At 38.5% G+C, this 16,545-nt stretch overlaps 1 protein-coding gene across 2 annotated transcripts in view; it reads right to left on the reverse strand.

Moving 5' to 3' along the window:
- The window catches only part of LOC114239562 (uncharacterized), a 41,332-nt gene that overhangs the window by 9,092 nt on the left and 15,695 nt on the right, over positions 1–16,545 (reverse strand). For both annotated transcript variants that reach the window (XM_028169805.2, XM_028169806.2), the window contains exons 11-12: positions 15,640–15,803; positions 425–15,108 (exon numbers count right to left, since the gene is read on the reverse strand). In XM_028169805.2, the coding sequence (XP_028025606.2) occupies positions 425–15,108; positions 15,640–15,803 (14,848 nt within the window). The remainder of the gene's footprint in view (positions 1–424; positions 15,109–15,639; positions 15,804–16,545) is intronic.

Raw genomic sequence — 16,545 nt, forward strand, 5'->3', positions numbered from 1 at the left:
GGATAATCCGCCTCTGAGTACCAAAAAAACTTATTTTCTTGTTCGTAAGTAAAAATTCACAAATGTACTAAATATTCATAAAAAAATATATATCTCCACATATAGGGTCATTAAGTGTAGAATTCAATATTTGAGTAATTGAATATTAAATTAACCAAACATATATGTGCGCCTTGAGTCCCTGTAGAGGTTAATATGGAATAAGTTGATAGTCATCATGGCACGAGTATGGATCTCAAAACGAATACAAGATTGTATTCTGATAGGCCGCAGAGGTCAAGATTAGACACCAAAACATGTTTTTTTTTATAGATGAAAAATTATTCGGTCGCCAATGTTTTTTAATTCAGTCGGGTAACGGATTGAATGTACAATTGTTTGTTTCCTTTTTTAATATTGATTGAATATAAAATGCACAACTTACGAGCACTGTCCGATCCATGTTGTCTGTGCGTACAGTCTCCTCGTAGGCGTAGTCGAGAGGATCGGACGACGTTGGCAAGTTCCAAGGTCCTGAGCCATCGGGACTCGAGTCGCTGTCCGGTTTTGGATCTTGGGAATCTCGCTCGGCCCACGGGGAGCTGGTCGCTCGAGTGTCCAGTAGCTCGGGCGGGTCGGGCGCCGAGGATGTCGCAGCGGTACTGTCGGGAGGCTGCACCGTCGTAGCCGTCGATAGGTTGAAGGCCTGAAGGTTATGCAATGCTGAGGCCGGCAGACGTACGTGGCGAACCCCGGGTCGCGACAGCACCGGCTTCAATCCGGCCGGTCCGACCAAGCGTTGCAACAATAACGCGTTGGTTGTGGCTCCGTCGCTACCAGTCACAGTCAGGAGCTTCGGCCCCCGATTCGTTACTATAGCGATCTGCTGCCCCCCTTTGACCATGGAGACGGGCAAAATGTAATTAGCCGGCATCAAAACTGCTGTCGTGGGCTTGCCAGCCGTCCCGCGGGCCAGCGTAATCGTTTGCCCGTCAGCGAGAATCACGTTTCTTGGTTGGGGACGCTGCTGAAGCAATGGGGCGTCCTGTTCAAAAGTTAATCGCCGAACAACTTTCCGTGGACTCTCCTGCGGCGAATGTATGCATTCATTTTCGGTACAGTCTCCGAGGGATGTGCCGCAGCTGCTGTCTTCAGAGCCCATTGTCCGACACGAGTCTTCTCCTTGTATCGGACTCATGCAATGGCGACGGCAAAACGAGCCTTTCCTCCTCTTCGAACCAGAGGCGTTGATCGGTAGATTCGTTCGTCGACGAGGAGCTGGCTTATCTTTATCCGGCGAATTCTCGACTTGCTCTTTATATTCAGCTAAAATGTATAGAATCCTTTGCGTCGTTTGCTCGTCTTCTAATGGCTTTTGGCTAGATGTCTTCGGCGGAACCGGTAATTTAAGAGTGTTGGGCGGATTCGACGAAGCCTTCGGTCTTGACCTTGGCTTTGTGGTCGATTTCGTGGGCTTGGGTGGAGCAGTGGTCTCGGTTGGCGTCGTTTCTGGCCTTGCTGGCTGAGGTACGTGCACGTGTGATGACGACGGGGAATCGACGATACCGGATGAATCGGGCGATCGCGCAAATGTGCTAGCGGTCGACGAACTAGACACTGATGATTTTCTAGTTGTGAACGCAGCGCTTACTGTTTGGTTAGTACTGGAATAGCGTGATTGTTGAGAAGATTCTGAGCTGGTCGACACTGGTGTATCAGAGGCCTCGGACGTTGAAGAATGACGTTTAGAAAAAGCGCTCGTGGAATTCGGCTGACCCGTACTCCTCTCTTTAACTTGTTCTAGAACTAAATCGAACTCTCGCAATTGTTCTAAAGTCGACGTGCTCATCTGAGATTCAGCTGTTGGGTTCTCAGACGGTAGCTTAACAGGCCTGGTCTGTGTCTGCGGTAGCCTGATGGTCTGCTGTCCCAGCGGAGGAGCGGCTGTGAGGACAAGTTGCTGGTAAACAGGCTGGTTAGCGCCACCGATCACGTTTCTCTGTATCTGAAAAAATGAGGGTCTGACGACTCTAGCTCCTGATACCATTTGCGGATTTTTGCTGAGCATTGGCAACTTGATCCTCATTTGAGTTAGGACCGGTTGTGGTTGCGGCGGAGGAGCGCTCGACGATTCCGCGTTCGCACCGACGTGAGCACTGTGGTCTTCTTGATGTGCGTCGCCATTAGTTGCGGTTTGATTTTGTTGGACGATTTTAATGATCGGCGAATCGATTTCAGCGTTTTGATTAACAAATTTAACTTCCGATTGCTGTTTCTGATTCGAATCCTCGTGTTCTGCGTTCGAGCTCGGCACCGTAATGAGGTTGATGGTCTGCCCACCTCCAATGTTGACTGGTATTTGGCGCGTATAGATCACTCCCCCGTGCATTATCGGAGCCATGGTCTGTTTGATTTGCTGAACGAGATTGGGCTGGGCCTGCGTTGTCCGAGCCGGAGACTTCCTTAGCAGCAACGGAGGGCTATTAATTTGATCAATGTGTTCGAGATTCAGCGAGTTCTCACTCGACTGACATTCCGAATTCTCCGGATTCATCGACGGCAAATGAGAATTGTTATTGGTTATCTCGTCCTGTTTCGGTGTCTCGTCTTGAAACACTTGCTTCCCAAACGCTTGATTGAACTTCGGTAGACTGGTAGATTCCGAAACGGTCTGTTGTGTTGTAGAATTATTTATAAACTGTGTATAATTTTCTTCGTAGACGGACCTGGTCTTGATTTGTTGTTGTGACGTTGCATCATTAATATGAGCCGAACATTGGGAAGTAGGAGATTGATTTGGATCTTGGTTTTCTGTTGGTTTTGCGGAGCTACTTTGAACATTAGATGTATCAAATGGCTGCAATCTTAAGACCATACCGCGCTGATGCGGTGCATTAAGTTGAATGGCTTTTCCGTCCGCAGACTTGCATACGAATTGCACGATTTTCTGTTCATTGGACCCTTGAGCATTCGCGAGGTTCGTTAAGAGATTCACTCGCTTTAATAATTGCCCGGTGTTATTGTTTTGATTTCCAGCGTTTACTATATGGAGGAGCTGGTTACTGCCTTGTTGAAATCCAGTATCGACAAGTGACAGTCCACTGAACGTGTTCGTTGGAGCTGCTGAGGCCGCGTTAGCTTGCGTTGGACCCTTGTTCTGTACAATGTGCAATACTGGAGTAGCAGAGCCTGTCGTATTTATAACAGATTGCTGTGTATTATCTACGAGAGTTAGTTGGTTTCCGGAAGCATTTTTAACAATATGCAAGACTTGTGGCGCTATCGAAGGATTAGAACCTTGCTGGCCATTCTCTTGCACGTTGGTCTGATTCAATGGCGGTGGAAGGATTTGGGCTAGCGCCTGTTGTAAGGCCACAGAGCTAATTTTTTGAAAATTGCTTGAAGTTTGATTACTCCCAATTGAACCTTGACACATACTTTCAGGCATCATATCAGGCGAGGGACTAGTGGCCGGCTCTGGCGAAGTTGGTATACCAGCGGCTGTCATAGCGTGAGCTATTTGGTCTTTTTTCTCGTATCTATCATTATATTCTTTTGATACGGTGATACAATTTGATTCTTTCTCCTGTTCCACTGGAGGATAATCATTTTGGTATATAGGTGCTGTCGGACTTGGACTTGGCTCTGGTTTAGGAGACACATGGTTGGATTCGAAAGAATAATCTGCTTCATTTTCTATTTTGATGGTTCTTACTTCTAATTCATTACTCAGCGGGATTTCGCTTTCATCTTTTTCTTCCGGCAACTCTTCCACTAGTTCGATTTTAACGACAGACTTTATTTCGGTGTGCATGGAAATATCACCGTCAGCTTCGAGCATCTCAGAATGCTGTAAGTGTTGTAAATTATGCTGCGAGTAGCCATGCACCAATGATAGAGGCAAATCGGCTGTGGTGAGTTCTGTATATTCTGTTTTGATTACCGATTGAGAATCGTCATTTGGACTGTTTTCCATTGAGCACTGTGACGGGCTGGCGTCAGACACTTGAGTTACTCGAGGGTCGCAGGTCACAGGGTTCTGAGCAGCAGTACTGACTGGTAGCTGTCCCACCTGCACGACTTGGACAACATGTTCCACCGGAAAGGGATTAAAAAAATCTGGTCGACAGAGATCCATCAACAAATCTTTTGTATCCCAATCAAGGTGTTTTGATTCAAAGGTCTTATGGTGCACGTTATCGAAATTCAGATCAAAGGTATTTTTATGGAAATAATCTCTCACTTTATCCTTTAAATGAATGTATGTCGTTAAACGTTTAATACCCTCCAGTTGTTCGTTTTTAATATTTGTCGTAGATATGTTGTTCTTATGGATACTGTTTGCGGACTGTAATATCGGCTGATATTGCTTTACGTCCGACAGAGTCGCAGCCGGAAATTTTGAAAAGTCTAATCCCAAATTTATGACTCTGTCGGACTCCTCACCAAAACCCATTTTGAAATTTGTTTCCTTAATTTCATTCGATGTGCAGTTTTCCACATCGTCATAGTTAGCAATTAATTCTTCTGCCAACGTTTGATTCAGTGGGTCTGGTGTGTTTGTCATTTCTAAATCGTTGAATAAATTCATATCAATACTATGACCGAAATCTTTAATTGTGCTTTGGATGGGCCAGTTTTGATGTAATAGATCGACATTTATGTGATCTATGTGAAACGGACGAGAATATGAAAATTGTACAGACCTGTAGTAGTCAATTAAGTTATTGTATTCTTTACTGTATCTCGTTTCCAACATAGAAAACTTACTGAATTTTGGGTAATCAATATTTTTGCCTTTTCTATATCTCTTTTCTTTCATTTTTACATCGGTTATATCCAATTTTCTTTTTAAATTGCGTTTGTTCTTTCGGTCATTAAAATCTATGTCCTCATTATTTGTTTTGCATCTTTTTGAGTATGTATTCTTGGGTACTATCAGTTTTAGGTCTTCGATGTCAGAACTATCACATGTATCTGATATTTTAAAGTTGTTATCCACATCTGATTGCGATTCTTCTGCTTTATCATTGTTTTCACTAATAAAGTTAGGACTTCCCACAATGGAGAATACGTAACATGTTCCTACTTCTGGATCTTGGTACTCTACGCCTTCTATAACTAAATCATCATTAAAATTTTCGACATCTTTAATTTTAAGCTCGACTGCATTATCACTTTTAGAAGCCTCCATTTCCGGTGCGTTATTTTTAGTACCGATATCTGATGCTGATTTATTATTTTCGTCTTGTTTATTTACGTCGGGCACTGTGTTTTTCAATTTATTGGAATCGTTATGATCTGCATTATTTATATTATTTGGTAAAACATTTTTATGGTTTGTACTATTTTCTCGAATTCTCATATCATATTCCTCGTTCACAGAGCTGTTTTGATTAATCTCTTTCTCGGCAGGATGGACTCCTACATCAATGGTACTTGAGGTATTACAATGAGTGTTATTCTGTGTAATTTTGCTGTTTTTACAACTATCTTTGTTTTCGAGTTGCGATATATCAGAAAAACAACCTTTATTATTTTCACGAAAATGTTGAGATATTAAAATATCTTTATTTTTCAACGTTGTATACTCATTCATATTTTTGTCGTTCACTGAATCAATATTATTTTCCTTATCAAGATTTTCATTTTGTGATTTATTTAGTTTTTCGATTTCTTCTGTGTCACTACATAAACATGATTTACTTATTTTTGCATATTTACTGTTGTCCTTATTGTATTTATCATCAACAAGTCGATCATCAACATCGATCACTACAACTTCCATATCCTGAGAAAGGATGTTTGGACTAACATTTGACCTGTTAGAGTCTAGATGTAGCTGATCATCTCTCAAAGGATTGCTGTTTCCACTGTCATGATCATATAACGTTGATGTGTCTGTTTTATCATCGCGCACATTATTTTCAGTTGCGCTAGGAACACTAAGATCCTTTATAGAATTTTCTTTGTCTAAAACTTGTAGACAATTTGTAACAACACTACCGGTAGAATTAATACATGATATGCTCATATTATTTGATTTGGTTGTTTGATTTTCTAGAGGGGTAGAGTCCTCGTATTCAATAGGCACTGCCACAGAATCAGATTGTGGATTTTCTTCCTGTATAACATTTTTTGATTCTGTTAGATCCTTCGCCTTAATATCATCGAGAACCATATCGGGAATGCTTAAAGTATTTGTGATACTGGTTTCTTTCTCACTCATTTTAACGTCATTGACATTATTCGATCTATTAAAATTATTTTTTTCAACAGAGGTTTCAGGTTCATGTTCCATATTACTTCGAAGAGAGAATTCATCATAACTTTTATCGAATGCTATTGATTGATTTTCGTCAATTCCGTTCTCTTCAATATCAAAAACTGACACAATATCTTTTGATATTTGTATATTTTCCATAGACGACGTAATAAGTGGTTCAATATCACTGGTTCCTGTCAGAGTACTATAGTTCGTTTCCCTCATTAAGGTTGCGTCAGTAACGTTTCCCGTGCAAGCTGAGGCTTCGGGAATAAGTGAACATTCATCTAAATTGATAGTCGATTGTGATCTATTTAATACCTTTGATTGGAATAATGTTTTCGGTGAAACATTATGAATCGGAATGTCTTTTGATTCTTCCATTTTTGTTTTGATATTTGTATTTTCGACCTCCAAAACGTCATCGCTGCCCAAAAATTCCGCTAAAAGGCTTATACTATTAGTTGAACATACAGTTTCACGGTCAGAATCGACCTCGTCGATATTGATTTCGTTGAATAATATTATTTCTTCTACATTTTTATCATAAGACTCGATTAGACTCCCTGACTGTACACTAGACATTAGCGGAGAATCCTCATTAAATGTAAAATCAATTTTCTCTGTAAACCTTTCAGGTAATATATTTTTATCTAGAGAAATAGGTTTTTCTTCCATTTTAGATAATTTAGTATTGTGTGTTTCACACTGATCAATTTTCCTTTTCAAATTCCGTGGAGAAATCTTAGTTTCCGGCATAACAACCGTTTCAACTGATTTCAATTTACAGATCATCGAATGGTCTTCGGAAATGTTTTTATTGGAAGGAGGTGTTTTAAGAACGTCCTCCTTTTTATTAGCTTGGCTTTCAATGATTCCACTTTTAATACATAATTTTCTTGTTTCATTAGAAAACTCGTCTATGCTTATTTTTGATAGTTTTCGTTTCGTTACTAACCAGTCTGCCTCACATAAATGACTAGTTAACGCTTGAAACATTTGTTGTTTTTCACCATTGACCCTGCTCTGAAAAGACGCAATCATTTCAAAAACTTCCATCAAGGGCGATGACCTTCCTGTGTCTCTCGGATTTGGATCGTTTCCTGCATTCGATTTCAGTCTCATAAGCTTTTCAATTACATCGTCACATCTTGTCAAATGAACGTAGCAAGTATTTCTTATAATTCTAAGATTTTCGTGAGTCTTCGCCAGCTTGTCGCATTTGATAAGTTTTACGTAGCATTTTAAATTTACGTTTACATTTCTGGCTAAGATCTTAGCTTCGCAAACGTTAGATGGAAGGTTGATAAAATCATCGGTTTTGGTGGTTTCTTGAACAGAACTTGTATTGCGATCAGCTATATTATCTCCTAATGTATTCAGGTTCGATTCCATACTCTCGGCACCTCCTTGACTATTCTCGCTCTCGTTTGTAGAGTCCTCGACTCCAAATACATTCAGTGATTTTCTAGTCGTTATATTAGTGTTATCATTAAATTCCATTGGATTACGATCTGGTAAAATCATTTCCGCTGATGCTTCCGAATCTGACAGCAATGTATTAAAATCTAAATTTGTGTTTTCAATAGCGTAGTTGTCCGAAGAACACAAATTTATAGAATTATAGTCTGGTAAAATGCATTCGGTTGGCGAGTCCCGGTCTGACGATATCAAGGGAGATAGCGGTATTGTTTCATCCGTTGTAGTATCAAAGACACAGTTGCTATCAACATCTGAAGAAATTAATTCCATTGACGATTTTTCGAGATCATAAAGTTTCGAAACGGTTTGTTCCGTGGTTGAGATGGAACTTTCTAGAACTGAAACGGGTTCGTATATCAAGTCATCACTGGTAGTCTTTTTGGTAGCTGAATCTTGTATTTCAGCTGTCAAATATTTCCCTGAATCAAAGTTATCTGGTAAGATATTTTCAATTGGTTTAGAATCTAATAACGTTTGTGAAATTGCTGATTTAGAATCAATATCCCCTACAGATGTAGTATTCGTAGATGGGTTCGATTTAAAAGTGTCCATCTCTGTCAGATCTGAATGCATCTGATGCTCAGAATTGCCAATAGAATTATTCACAGTTTTTGACTTTGTCGGCGAGGGCGGAAATGATGATGTTGGCCAATCCGACGTCACAACGCTTTGTGTGTCAATCGAATCTAAAGACTTTTTGTCAAATACATCATTTTCAACAGTTTCTTGCTTTAGTTCCTGCTTGCATTCATGTGTTTCTATTTTATTCCTTTCAGTCAAGATTTCAACCTGTGTTGTTTGCGACAAAGATTGTGGAATCAAATTCGTCGAGCTATCAACTGTGGAACCCTTAATGGATTTTACAGAGTTTAATTTATCGGTAGTTGACTTATTTTCATATTCTTTAAAGTTAAATCTAACTACATCCACGCGACATTTTTGATCAAACTTTTTTTGGTGTTTCTCAATTAATGTAGTATCGGAAATTCGCACATTGTACTGTCCATATTCGGTTTTAAATCTGTTCACTTTTACTTCTTCATCGTCGTCGTCACTTAATACAATGGTTTCTTCTTTTCCTGTAGATATTGGTTGCACATTCACTTCTTGAACAGTAGTACGGATTGGCATATTTGATTTCTCCCGAGCCACTTGAAAAAAGTTCAAAGTATATCGTTTTTTTTCAGCTAAGTTACTTAACAGTATTGTCCGCAAAGATGGCTCCTCAAATAATGTATCAAAGTCTAGACACATTCCGTAAATTGTAGCCTTAAATGTTTTACCATTCGGTGATTTAATTCTAATTATTTTCTTTAGAGAATCGTTATCATCAGATTCCAAGTGTTCTATTTTAAAATCGTCTTTGAACGACTGGGGAATGTCTGATGCTTTTATTTGGTTAACGTCACAATTTTTATTACATGATTCATTTGGTTTTTCTTTAGCATCGTCGTCCATTAATTTGATGTATTCTATTACTTTTTTTGTACGTAATAATGAATTTTGTGTGGTATGGGATGTCATTATAATATTTTTGTTACAAGTCTTAACCTGCTCCAGTTTACTACTAGGAGCATTCTGCGAAGATGAATTGCCACTATTTATAATCCTCTTTGATAACGGCAACATCTGTTTATGGTTGATTTCAGATGTTTCGTTTGACGTTGGTGTCTCTTCAACAAGTTCGCAGTCTGAATCAATCGTATTGTCATCTAAATGATCTCCAACATTAATTACGTTTTCGTTTGGTGGTAGTGGAACGACGGCTTGTTGCGGGCAAGTAATGTCTGTTTTAGTGGTAATAGAATTTTGTTCTGAGCTTGATAGGAAAGTTGGTATGGGAATGTTATTATTAAGTAATTCATTCGCTTTAGATTCAGACTCATTGTTAGCAGGTGCCTGTTCCTTTATAGGGCCAGACACGCAACTCTCTACTGATTTAGGCGTATTAAACTCAATATTATTGTCAACGAGAGCACATGCCAATTCCAAATCGAACTTGTCGGTTTTACTTTGTAATGCTTGAAACGTTTTAGACCTAGTTGTCACACCATTATGCTTTAACGGCGTTCTACAAGTGTCATTCTGACTAATTTCTTTATTTGTTTCTAAATTATTCAGTAACAAATCGTGATCCATAACTGTTTCTCTGACGCTCATCACGGGTATTGACTTAGATATGTCAGGACAAACTTCATTCGCAGTTGTAACGCCTGTACACTTGACAGTATCTACAGGAATGTCTTTAGGAGTTTCAGGATGTTCTTTTACAGGTATAACTCCTGTTTCTTTGACACTCTGCACGAGTATAGACCTAGAAACGTCAGGACGAACACCTTTCAATACTTCACTTGCTATCCCTTTGGTAGTTTCTACTATAGGAAAAGCTTTAGGAATTTCCGGATGAACGACATACGTGGTAGTAGCTCCTGCTTCCTGGACATTTTTCACAGGTATAGGTTTAGAAATTTCAAGTCTAACATCGTTTGCAGGTTTAACTCTTGTTCCCTGTATATTCTCTACAGAAATAATTTTAGGAATATCTGATACAGACTTCGATACGTCAGGCCGAATATTATTTGAAGCTTTAACTCTTTTTTCCTCGACACTTTTAATAGGTACAGGCTTAGGAATCTCAAGAAGAACATCGTTCAAAGCTTTAACTTCTCTCTGTTTGACAGTATCTTCAGGAAGAGCTTTAGGAATTTCTGGACAATCTTTCACATCAATAACTGCTGTCTCCTTATCAGTTTTAACAGATGCAAACTTGGGAATATCAGAACGAACATCATTTGATGGTTTAACTTCTGTTCCCTTGATGGTATTTACAGGTACAAATTTAGGATTTACTGAACGAACTTCGTTTGCTGCTAAAACTCCTATCTCCTTTACACTTTGAGCAGGCATTGACTTCAAAATGTCAGCATGAACATCATTCACAGAAATAACACCAGTGTCTTTCATACTTTTAACAGGAACAGACTGGGAAGGGTTACAACGAGGTTCAATGAAACCTCTTGCAGCTTCTGTCTCCTTGTCATTGTTTATAGGAGCAAACTGAGACATATCAGGACGAGATTCGTTAGCAGTTACAACCTTCTTTGCTTTGGATCGTTTTTTATTTATTTTTATAATTTCAATAATTTTATCTTTGATTTCAAGTTCATCCATTTTTTTAACTCTCTTAGAAACCAATCTTTCCAGACTCGATTCACTGCAAACACCTTTTATTGTTTGAGAATCAAGATTGGTTTCTTTCCTGTTACTTCTGGCTACTTTTGAATTGTTTGAAGATTGTGGTAATATTCTCTTATGCGTTTGATCTTGTTCCGAAATTTTCTTGGGGTATGACAAACAATTCTTATTTTGCGTTTCTGTTAGTTTGATTGTCGAATTGGTTTGTACATGTGGTGTACATGGAGATAGAATCGATTCAACAATAGCACCTCGGCATTTTGTTTTCTTATTAGTAGCAGATGGTGTTTTCTGTCGAAATTGTGGTTTTTGCTGTTCACGTTCTACTTTATTTAAGCCCTCTGAATGTACTAGAAGGTCTTGTTTTTCTTGAGATTTTAAAATATGTATTTTTTTGTCACTGCTTTTATTGGAATAAGTACCTGAAATGATACTAGTACCACTGTCTTTATGTAGATTGATTGGCTGAGTTTTACGCGAATTTGATGGTATTGAATCTACAAGATATGATCCACTGTTCCCCAGATTCGAAGTATAGTCTGTTTGATTTACTGTTCCTTGTGAAACCTGGCTGACTGCGGTGTTGGATTTTGGCGGATTACCTTGTAAAAGCACTGTGTTGGTTGAAGTAGACTGTCCAGATATTGTGGATGTCGGCAAATGGTTGGTCAATATTGGCACGTTACTAATAATAACAGGTTTTATAACTGGTCTTTTAAATTGCGCCGGCTGGTACACAGTCTTAGGTGTGTTTATGTAGGGATCTTGTTGCAATCCCAATTCAATATTGAGTTGTGGTTGCACTCTGTTGTATTGATCATAGCTTAAATTAGATCCTAGGAGAACAACGTTGGGAGCAGTTTGTTGTTGCACTGGTGCAACATATGAATTCGTCTTCTTTTTTTGAATATGTTCCGTCGCACCATTCTTATTCTCATGCTGAGGTATTTCGAGTTTTGAATTAGCCATATTATTGCCAAGTAAATTAGGACTAGCGTTATGAGTATAATCCTTAAGCAGATTTGTCGCTTTCACAGTAGATGGGACATTTGTGGTTTGCCCCTTTACTGATGGAATGTAAATTTTAGATGGGTCGTTAGTCCTTATTACTGACATTTGCACAATTTGTTGTTTAATATCGTTAGCATTTCGACTGCTATCATGCGGGTTCACGACTTGACTATTCCGTACTATAGTCGTACTGGTCTCACTTGAACTTTTGTCAATGTATGTTTTCTGGGGCTTCTTAATGACAGCGTGCGTCGAAGTTGCGAATTCTTCATCAGACGACAACTCGCCAATTTCCTGTCGTAGGTCGTCATCCATTAATGCCTCTATCAGATCATAGTCAGAGTTTTCTATTCCAGATATAAATGGGTCATCATTTTTTGGCAGAGAACACGAAAACTGTTTCGCTCCCAATTCAACGCCAGCCTTTTTTGATAAACCAAATTGGTGGGCAACTTCTTTAGATGTATTTCTAAAGTTTGGCTCAGGCATCTTTGGCGTTTTAATTTTTTTATCAGGGTTAGTTGCAGTGCATGTGTCGATCGGTAATTTACGAATGGAGTCGCTCTTTGTATTGACTTTTGTTGTCTGTTTTAATGATGAATTTCTTTCATTAACAGTGTTACTTTCAGTGTCGGGGGTCTTTATCTTTGTACTACTACCTTGATCACGTTGGACGTTTGAAAATGCTTGTTCCGATGAACTCCTATTCAAACCTAGATCGAGAGCCTTGGGTCCGCGACTTGGAGTTTTTTGGGCTCGAATAGCGTTCATCACACTCTCCCAGTCAGTGCTGGGTTTCACTTTTGATCCAGTAAGATTGCTGTCGTCCATTTTTTTTACTTTATACTCTTTGGTAACTTGGACGGAGCTTGGCGACTTTTTAATTCCATTTCCGTTGTTAGACTTCGAGCGGTTACGAGCTGGCTTAGGGGCATTGTTCGGCTGCACTGGTTTAACACTAGTAGGAGGTTTAATAGTCTGCATGTCAGTTATCAATATTTTGCTTTTCTTATTAGTTTGCTGGTTATTATTTTGATACTCTGTTTTATGAAAATTATCTATCTTCCTTTCGAGGTGCGCACTCGGTGTCAAAAAGGTGCTAGGAGTACTGAAATGTGCTGCGTTATCTTTGCTCAATTCTGAGTTATGGTTATCTCCCTTGGCCGAATTCGTTTCTTTCTTCACGACAGTTTGAAAGTTGTTTAAATGGTTTTGCTGTCGTAATATATGTAAAATGTCTTGTTGGTCTTTTTCCGAAAGAGACGTCTTTGTAGGGTAGGTCGTTAAATTGTCGGGTTTGACCATGGGAAGATTCTTGTATGTGTCATATCTAGAACTATGACCCGTAGTCGTCTCTCGAGGTATGGTATGTAGATTATTCACTGAAGTTTGACTATTTGTATTTGATGGATATTTATGTTTCGGTGTTTCTACATTTCTCAATACCGACATGCTTGTATTAGGTGGAAGATTATTAGCTTCAGTTTTGAGTCCTGCGCTATTTTTTCGTAGGTGTTCAGTTAAATTAATCTGGTCCGCGGATGTCCTGTTTGATTCCGTCGGTGCTAAATACTCCTTGAGGATCGCATCTTGATAGTCAATTAAAGCATCAACTTTTTGTTTGTTCTTATGCAAGTAGCTGAGACGTGAAAAAGTTATTTCAGTATCAGATTTGTTCTGAATTCCTTGTTTGGCACATTTGTTTTTAATTTCAGACTTAGTTGTAGCACTTATTGGAGGCGTCATTCTGTTTGCGGGATTAATATTTCTGTGGCTAGGCGTTAGAGCTCTATTTGATAATCCCGCACCAGCATTTATTGTTACTTTCAGTTCTTTAACGAAATTATCAAGCGTATTATCTGTTGGTTGGGAAAATTGTGGTAATGAGTAAGTCGTAGGTAATGTATGTTCAGAATTCTTTATAACATTATTTTCTTTCATCGGATAAATAGGTCTGTATGCAGCCGGTGAATAACTAGGAGACTCACTATGTACACTGGCAGGTTGAGTATTCAAAAGCGATTCATTATTCAGACTTTGGTAGGATGCTTGAGTTTTATTGAGTATTTTATTTACTTCACTATTTAATACATTTAACTTTTGAGATTGATTTTTATTAATGAAAACCTTAGGTATCTCAGGTATGGTAACAGGTTTAGGTCGTATTTGAGCTTGAAAAGAGCTTTCCTGTTTAATAGCTTTCATGGGCTTCAAGAGTGAGTTGTTTAAATTGTTTGTTGCGGTGGTACTGTTCGATTTTTGAACTTTCGAATAGGTAGAATTCAACTGTTTTCTATATTCAATTAGCACTGATTTACTTTTCTTCACTTCCTCAGGGCCGTTCTTGAAAATAGGTCGTGGATTATGAATGCTAGGAGGAATTTTATGGCTGGTTTGCATATTTCGGTGTATTTGAATTGGCCGTATCGAACTGGGTTTGGAAGATATGGATTTATTGATATTGTTGGCAATGGAGAATTCATTATTAGATGGTCCAATTTTTTCAGTCTGTGAAATATTTTCGGGGGACCTCAGTTCGTCCATTGAGTACAAGCCATCGAAAACGACTTCTTCTGTTCCTTCAGAGTTGAGTGAGCACTTGCCTTGACTGTCGTAATCACTGTCCGTTACCGATGCAGTTTTATATGTCTCAATTGGTTTGCAAACTTTCGTGATTCTCTTGCCGACGAGGCGAGATAAAGAACTACACTTCGGAACGATTTTCTCTTCCTTCTTTTTTCGTTTTTCTTTTTTCTTTTGTTTAGCAACAATAACTTCCTTCTTTTGATCTTGAATGAGTCCCGTAATATCAAGGGGATCTTCATCAGCACACGTTATTTTTCGTCGTTCTTTCTTCTGTGACTTCTGTTTACTTTTTTGTTGGTCTGTCTTCTGATGTCTCTCACTGCTTTTCTCTCTGTTCTGAGATCTTTCTTTACTCCTCTCTTTGCTGTGAGGTCTCTCTTTTTTCTTGGTTTCTGCTACGATACTAAGTGGATTACATTCTTCTTCGGAACTTTCGAAATTAGGTTTTACTTTCTTTTTTCGTCTGTACACGGAAAAATCTGATTCTATATTACTTGAATAAGGACTGTAGGTCTCGTCGTAAAGTACGGTCGTCGGTTGCCAAGTCTCTTCGGGCTCATCCTCTTGAAACTCAACCAGGTGTTCGTAACCTTGTGGGAAAATTTAAACAAGTTAATTTAACTTAATTGGTTAATTATTACATCCCAATAGTTGAATTGTTTTAAATGTAAATATAGGTATTTGTGAACATAAAGGATTGCACCGATAAACTGTGTCTCAATGTTTGATATATTATTTATGATGTTAAAACTATCTTCGTGTTTATGCAAGAATTTTTTGTTCTTTGTTGATTTAATTAAAACTTTTAGTGCCGACAGCGGTAAGCGGGCTTACGGCCTACCGAGTCATAAGTAGTTACCGCTTATGGACATTACAGACTCAAATGGCACATTACCGAGATAATCTCCGGATGAAATCAGTTGTTCAAGGTAGTATGGATAAACTGAGCTCCGATGGCAGGTTGTGCTATTATAAAGGAAGATGGAAATATCCAATTCAGAGCGCGCCCCGTGTAACATAAAGTACAAAACATAGAGAGGACCATAGCCCTTCTGTAGATAGATTATACAATAGATCTGTGAGACAAGTGTTATCAAGAATCTAGACGGTCTTTCACTTACCTTTTTCTATACCATAGAATGCATCATTTTCATTGTCATCTTCTTCAGGCAGATGCTGATACGCCTTTGGGTCCAAATTTAAGTACCTAAGTTCAGTTGTGAGAGCTTTCGTGCCCCCATTAGTCCTTTCCATGTATGATCTACAGTTATCAAGCAGTAAGTCTCTGTAAAAAAATATTTTTTTATAATAGACTAGCTGACCCGGCAGACTTCGTATTGCTTCAATCGATAAATAAAAGACCTAAAGTTTTGTATAAAATAAACTTGAAATAAACAAAAGGAATCCGTCTGACGGGGACACATCAAAGAAAAAACAAAATTGTTATTTTTATAATTCCGAGCATTTTCATATTTACTACCTTTTAAACTTTCTCTGGACTTCTCTACAAGTAATTCAAGACCAAAATTAGCAAAATTGGTCAAGTCGATGATACATTAATATTGAAATTGACCTGTGACTGGGGGTTTGAAGTAAATTTATTTAAAAAATCTTGTATCCAACTAATGTTAGTAGAGCTTTTAACATTACTGCTGTGATAAGTTTGTTAACTTTTGTTATTGTTTTCCAGATGATCGATAAATATGTTTGTCTATTGAGTAACTCACAAAAATCTGTCCAAGAAGCTTCTCTTTCTTTATTAAGTGTAAGATAAGATATTAATACATCCAGAATCTATTAGTCTGAGGATCTTACAAAATAATAGCCAGTTCCTCTACTATTAGATGCGAGAATATGACCCAGACAACCTTGACACACAACTATTACTTTTTTTTCAGTAGTTGGTTCCTAGCTTAATCATCATGTCTATTCTTCTGTTTGGTATTTCAAGATCCAAGAGACTAAAGTACTTCATAAATAGGTCAGCAGATCTAAAACTTAGCCATTTCAATGTAGAAAATAGATAC

Source organism: Bombyx mandarina, chromosome A1, assembly GCF_030267445.1.
Source record: "Bombyx mandarina strain Sakado chromosome A1, ASM3026744v2".
NCBI classification, from domain to species: Eukaryota; Metazoa; Arthropoda; class Insecta; order Lepidoptera; family Bombycidae; genus Bombyx; species Bombyx mandarina.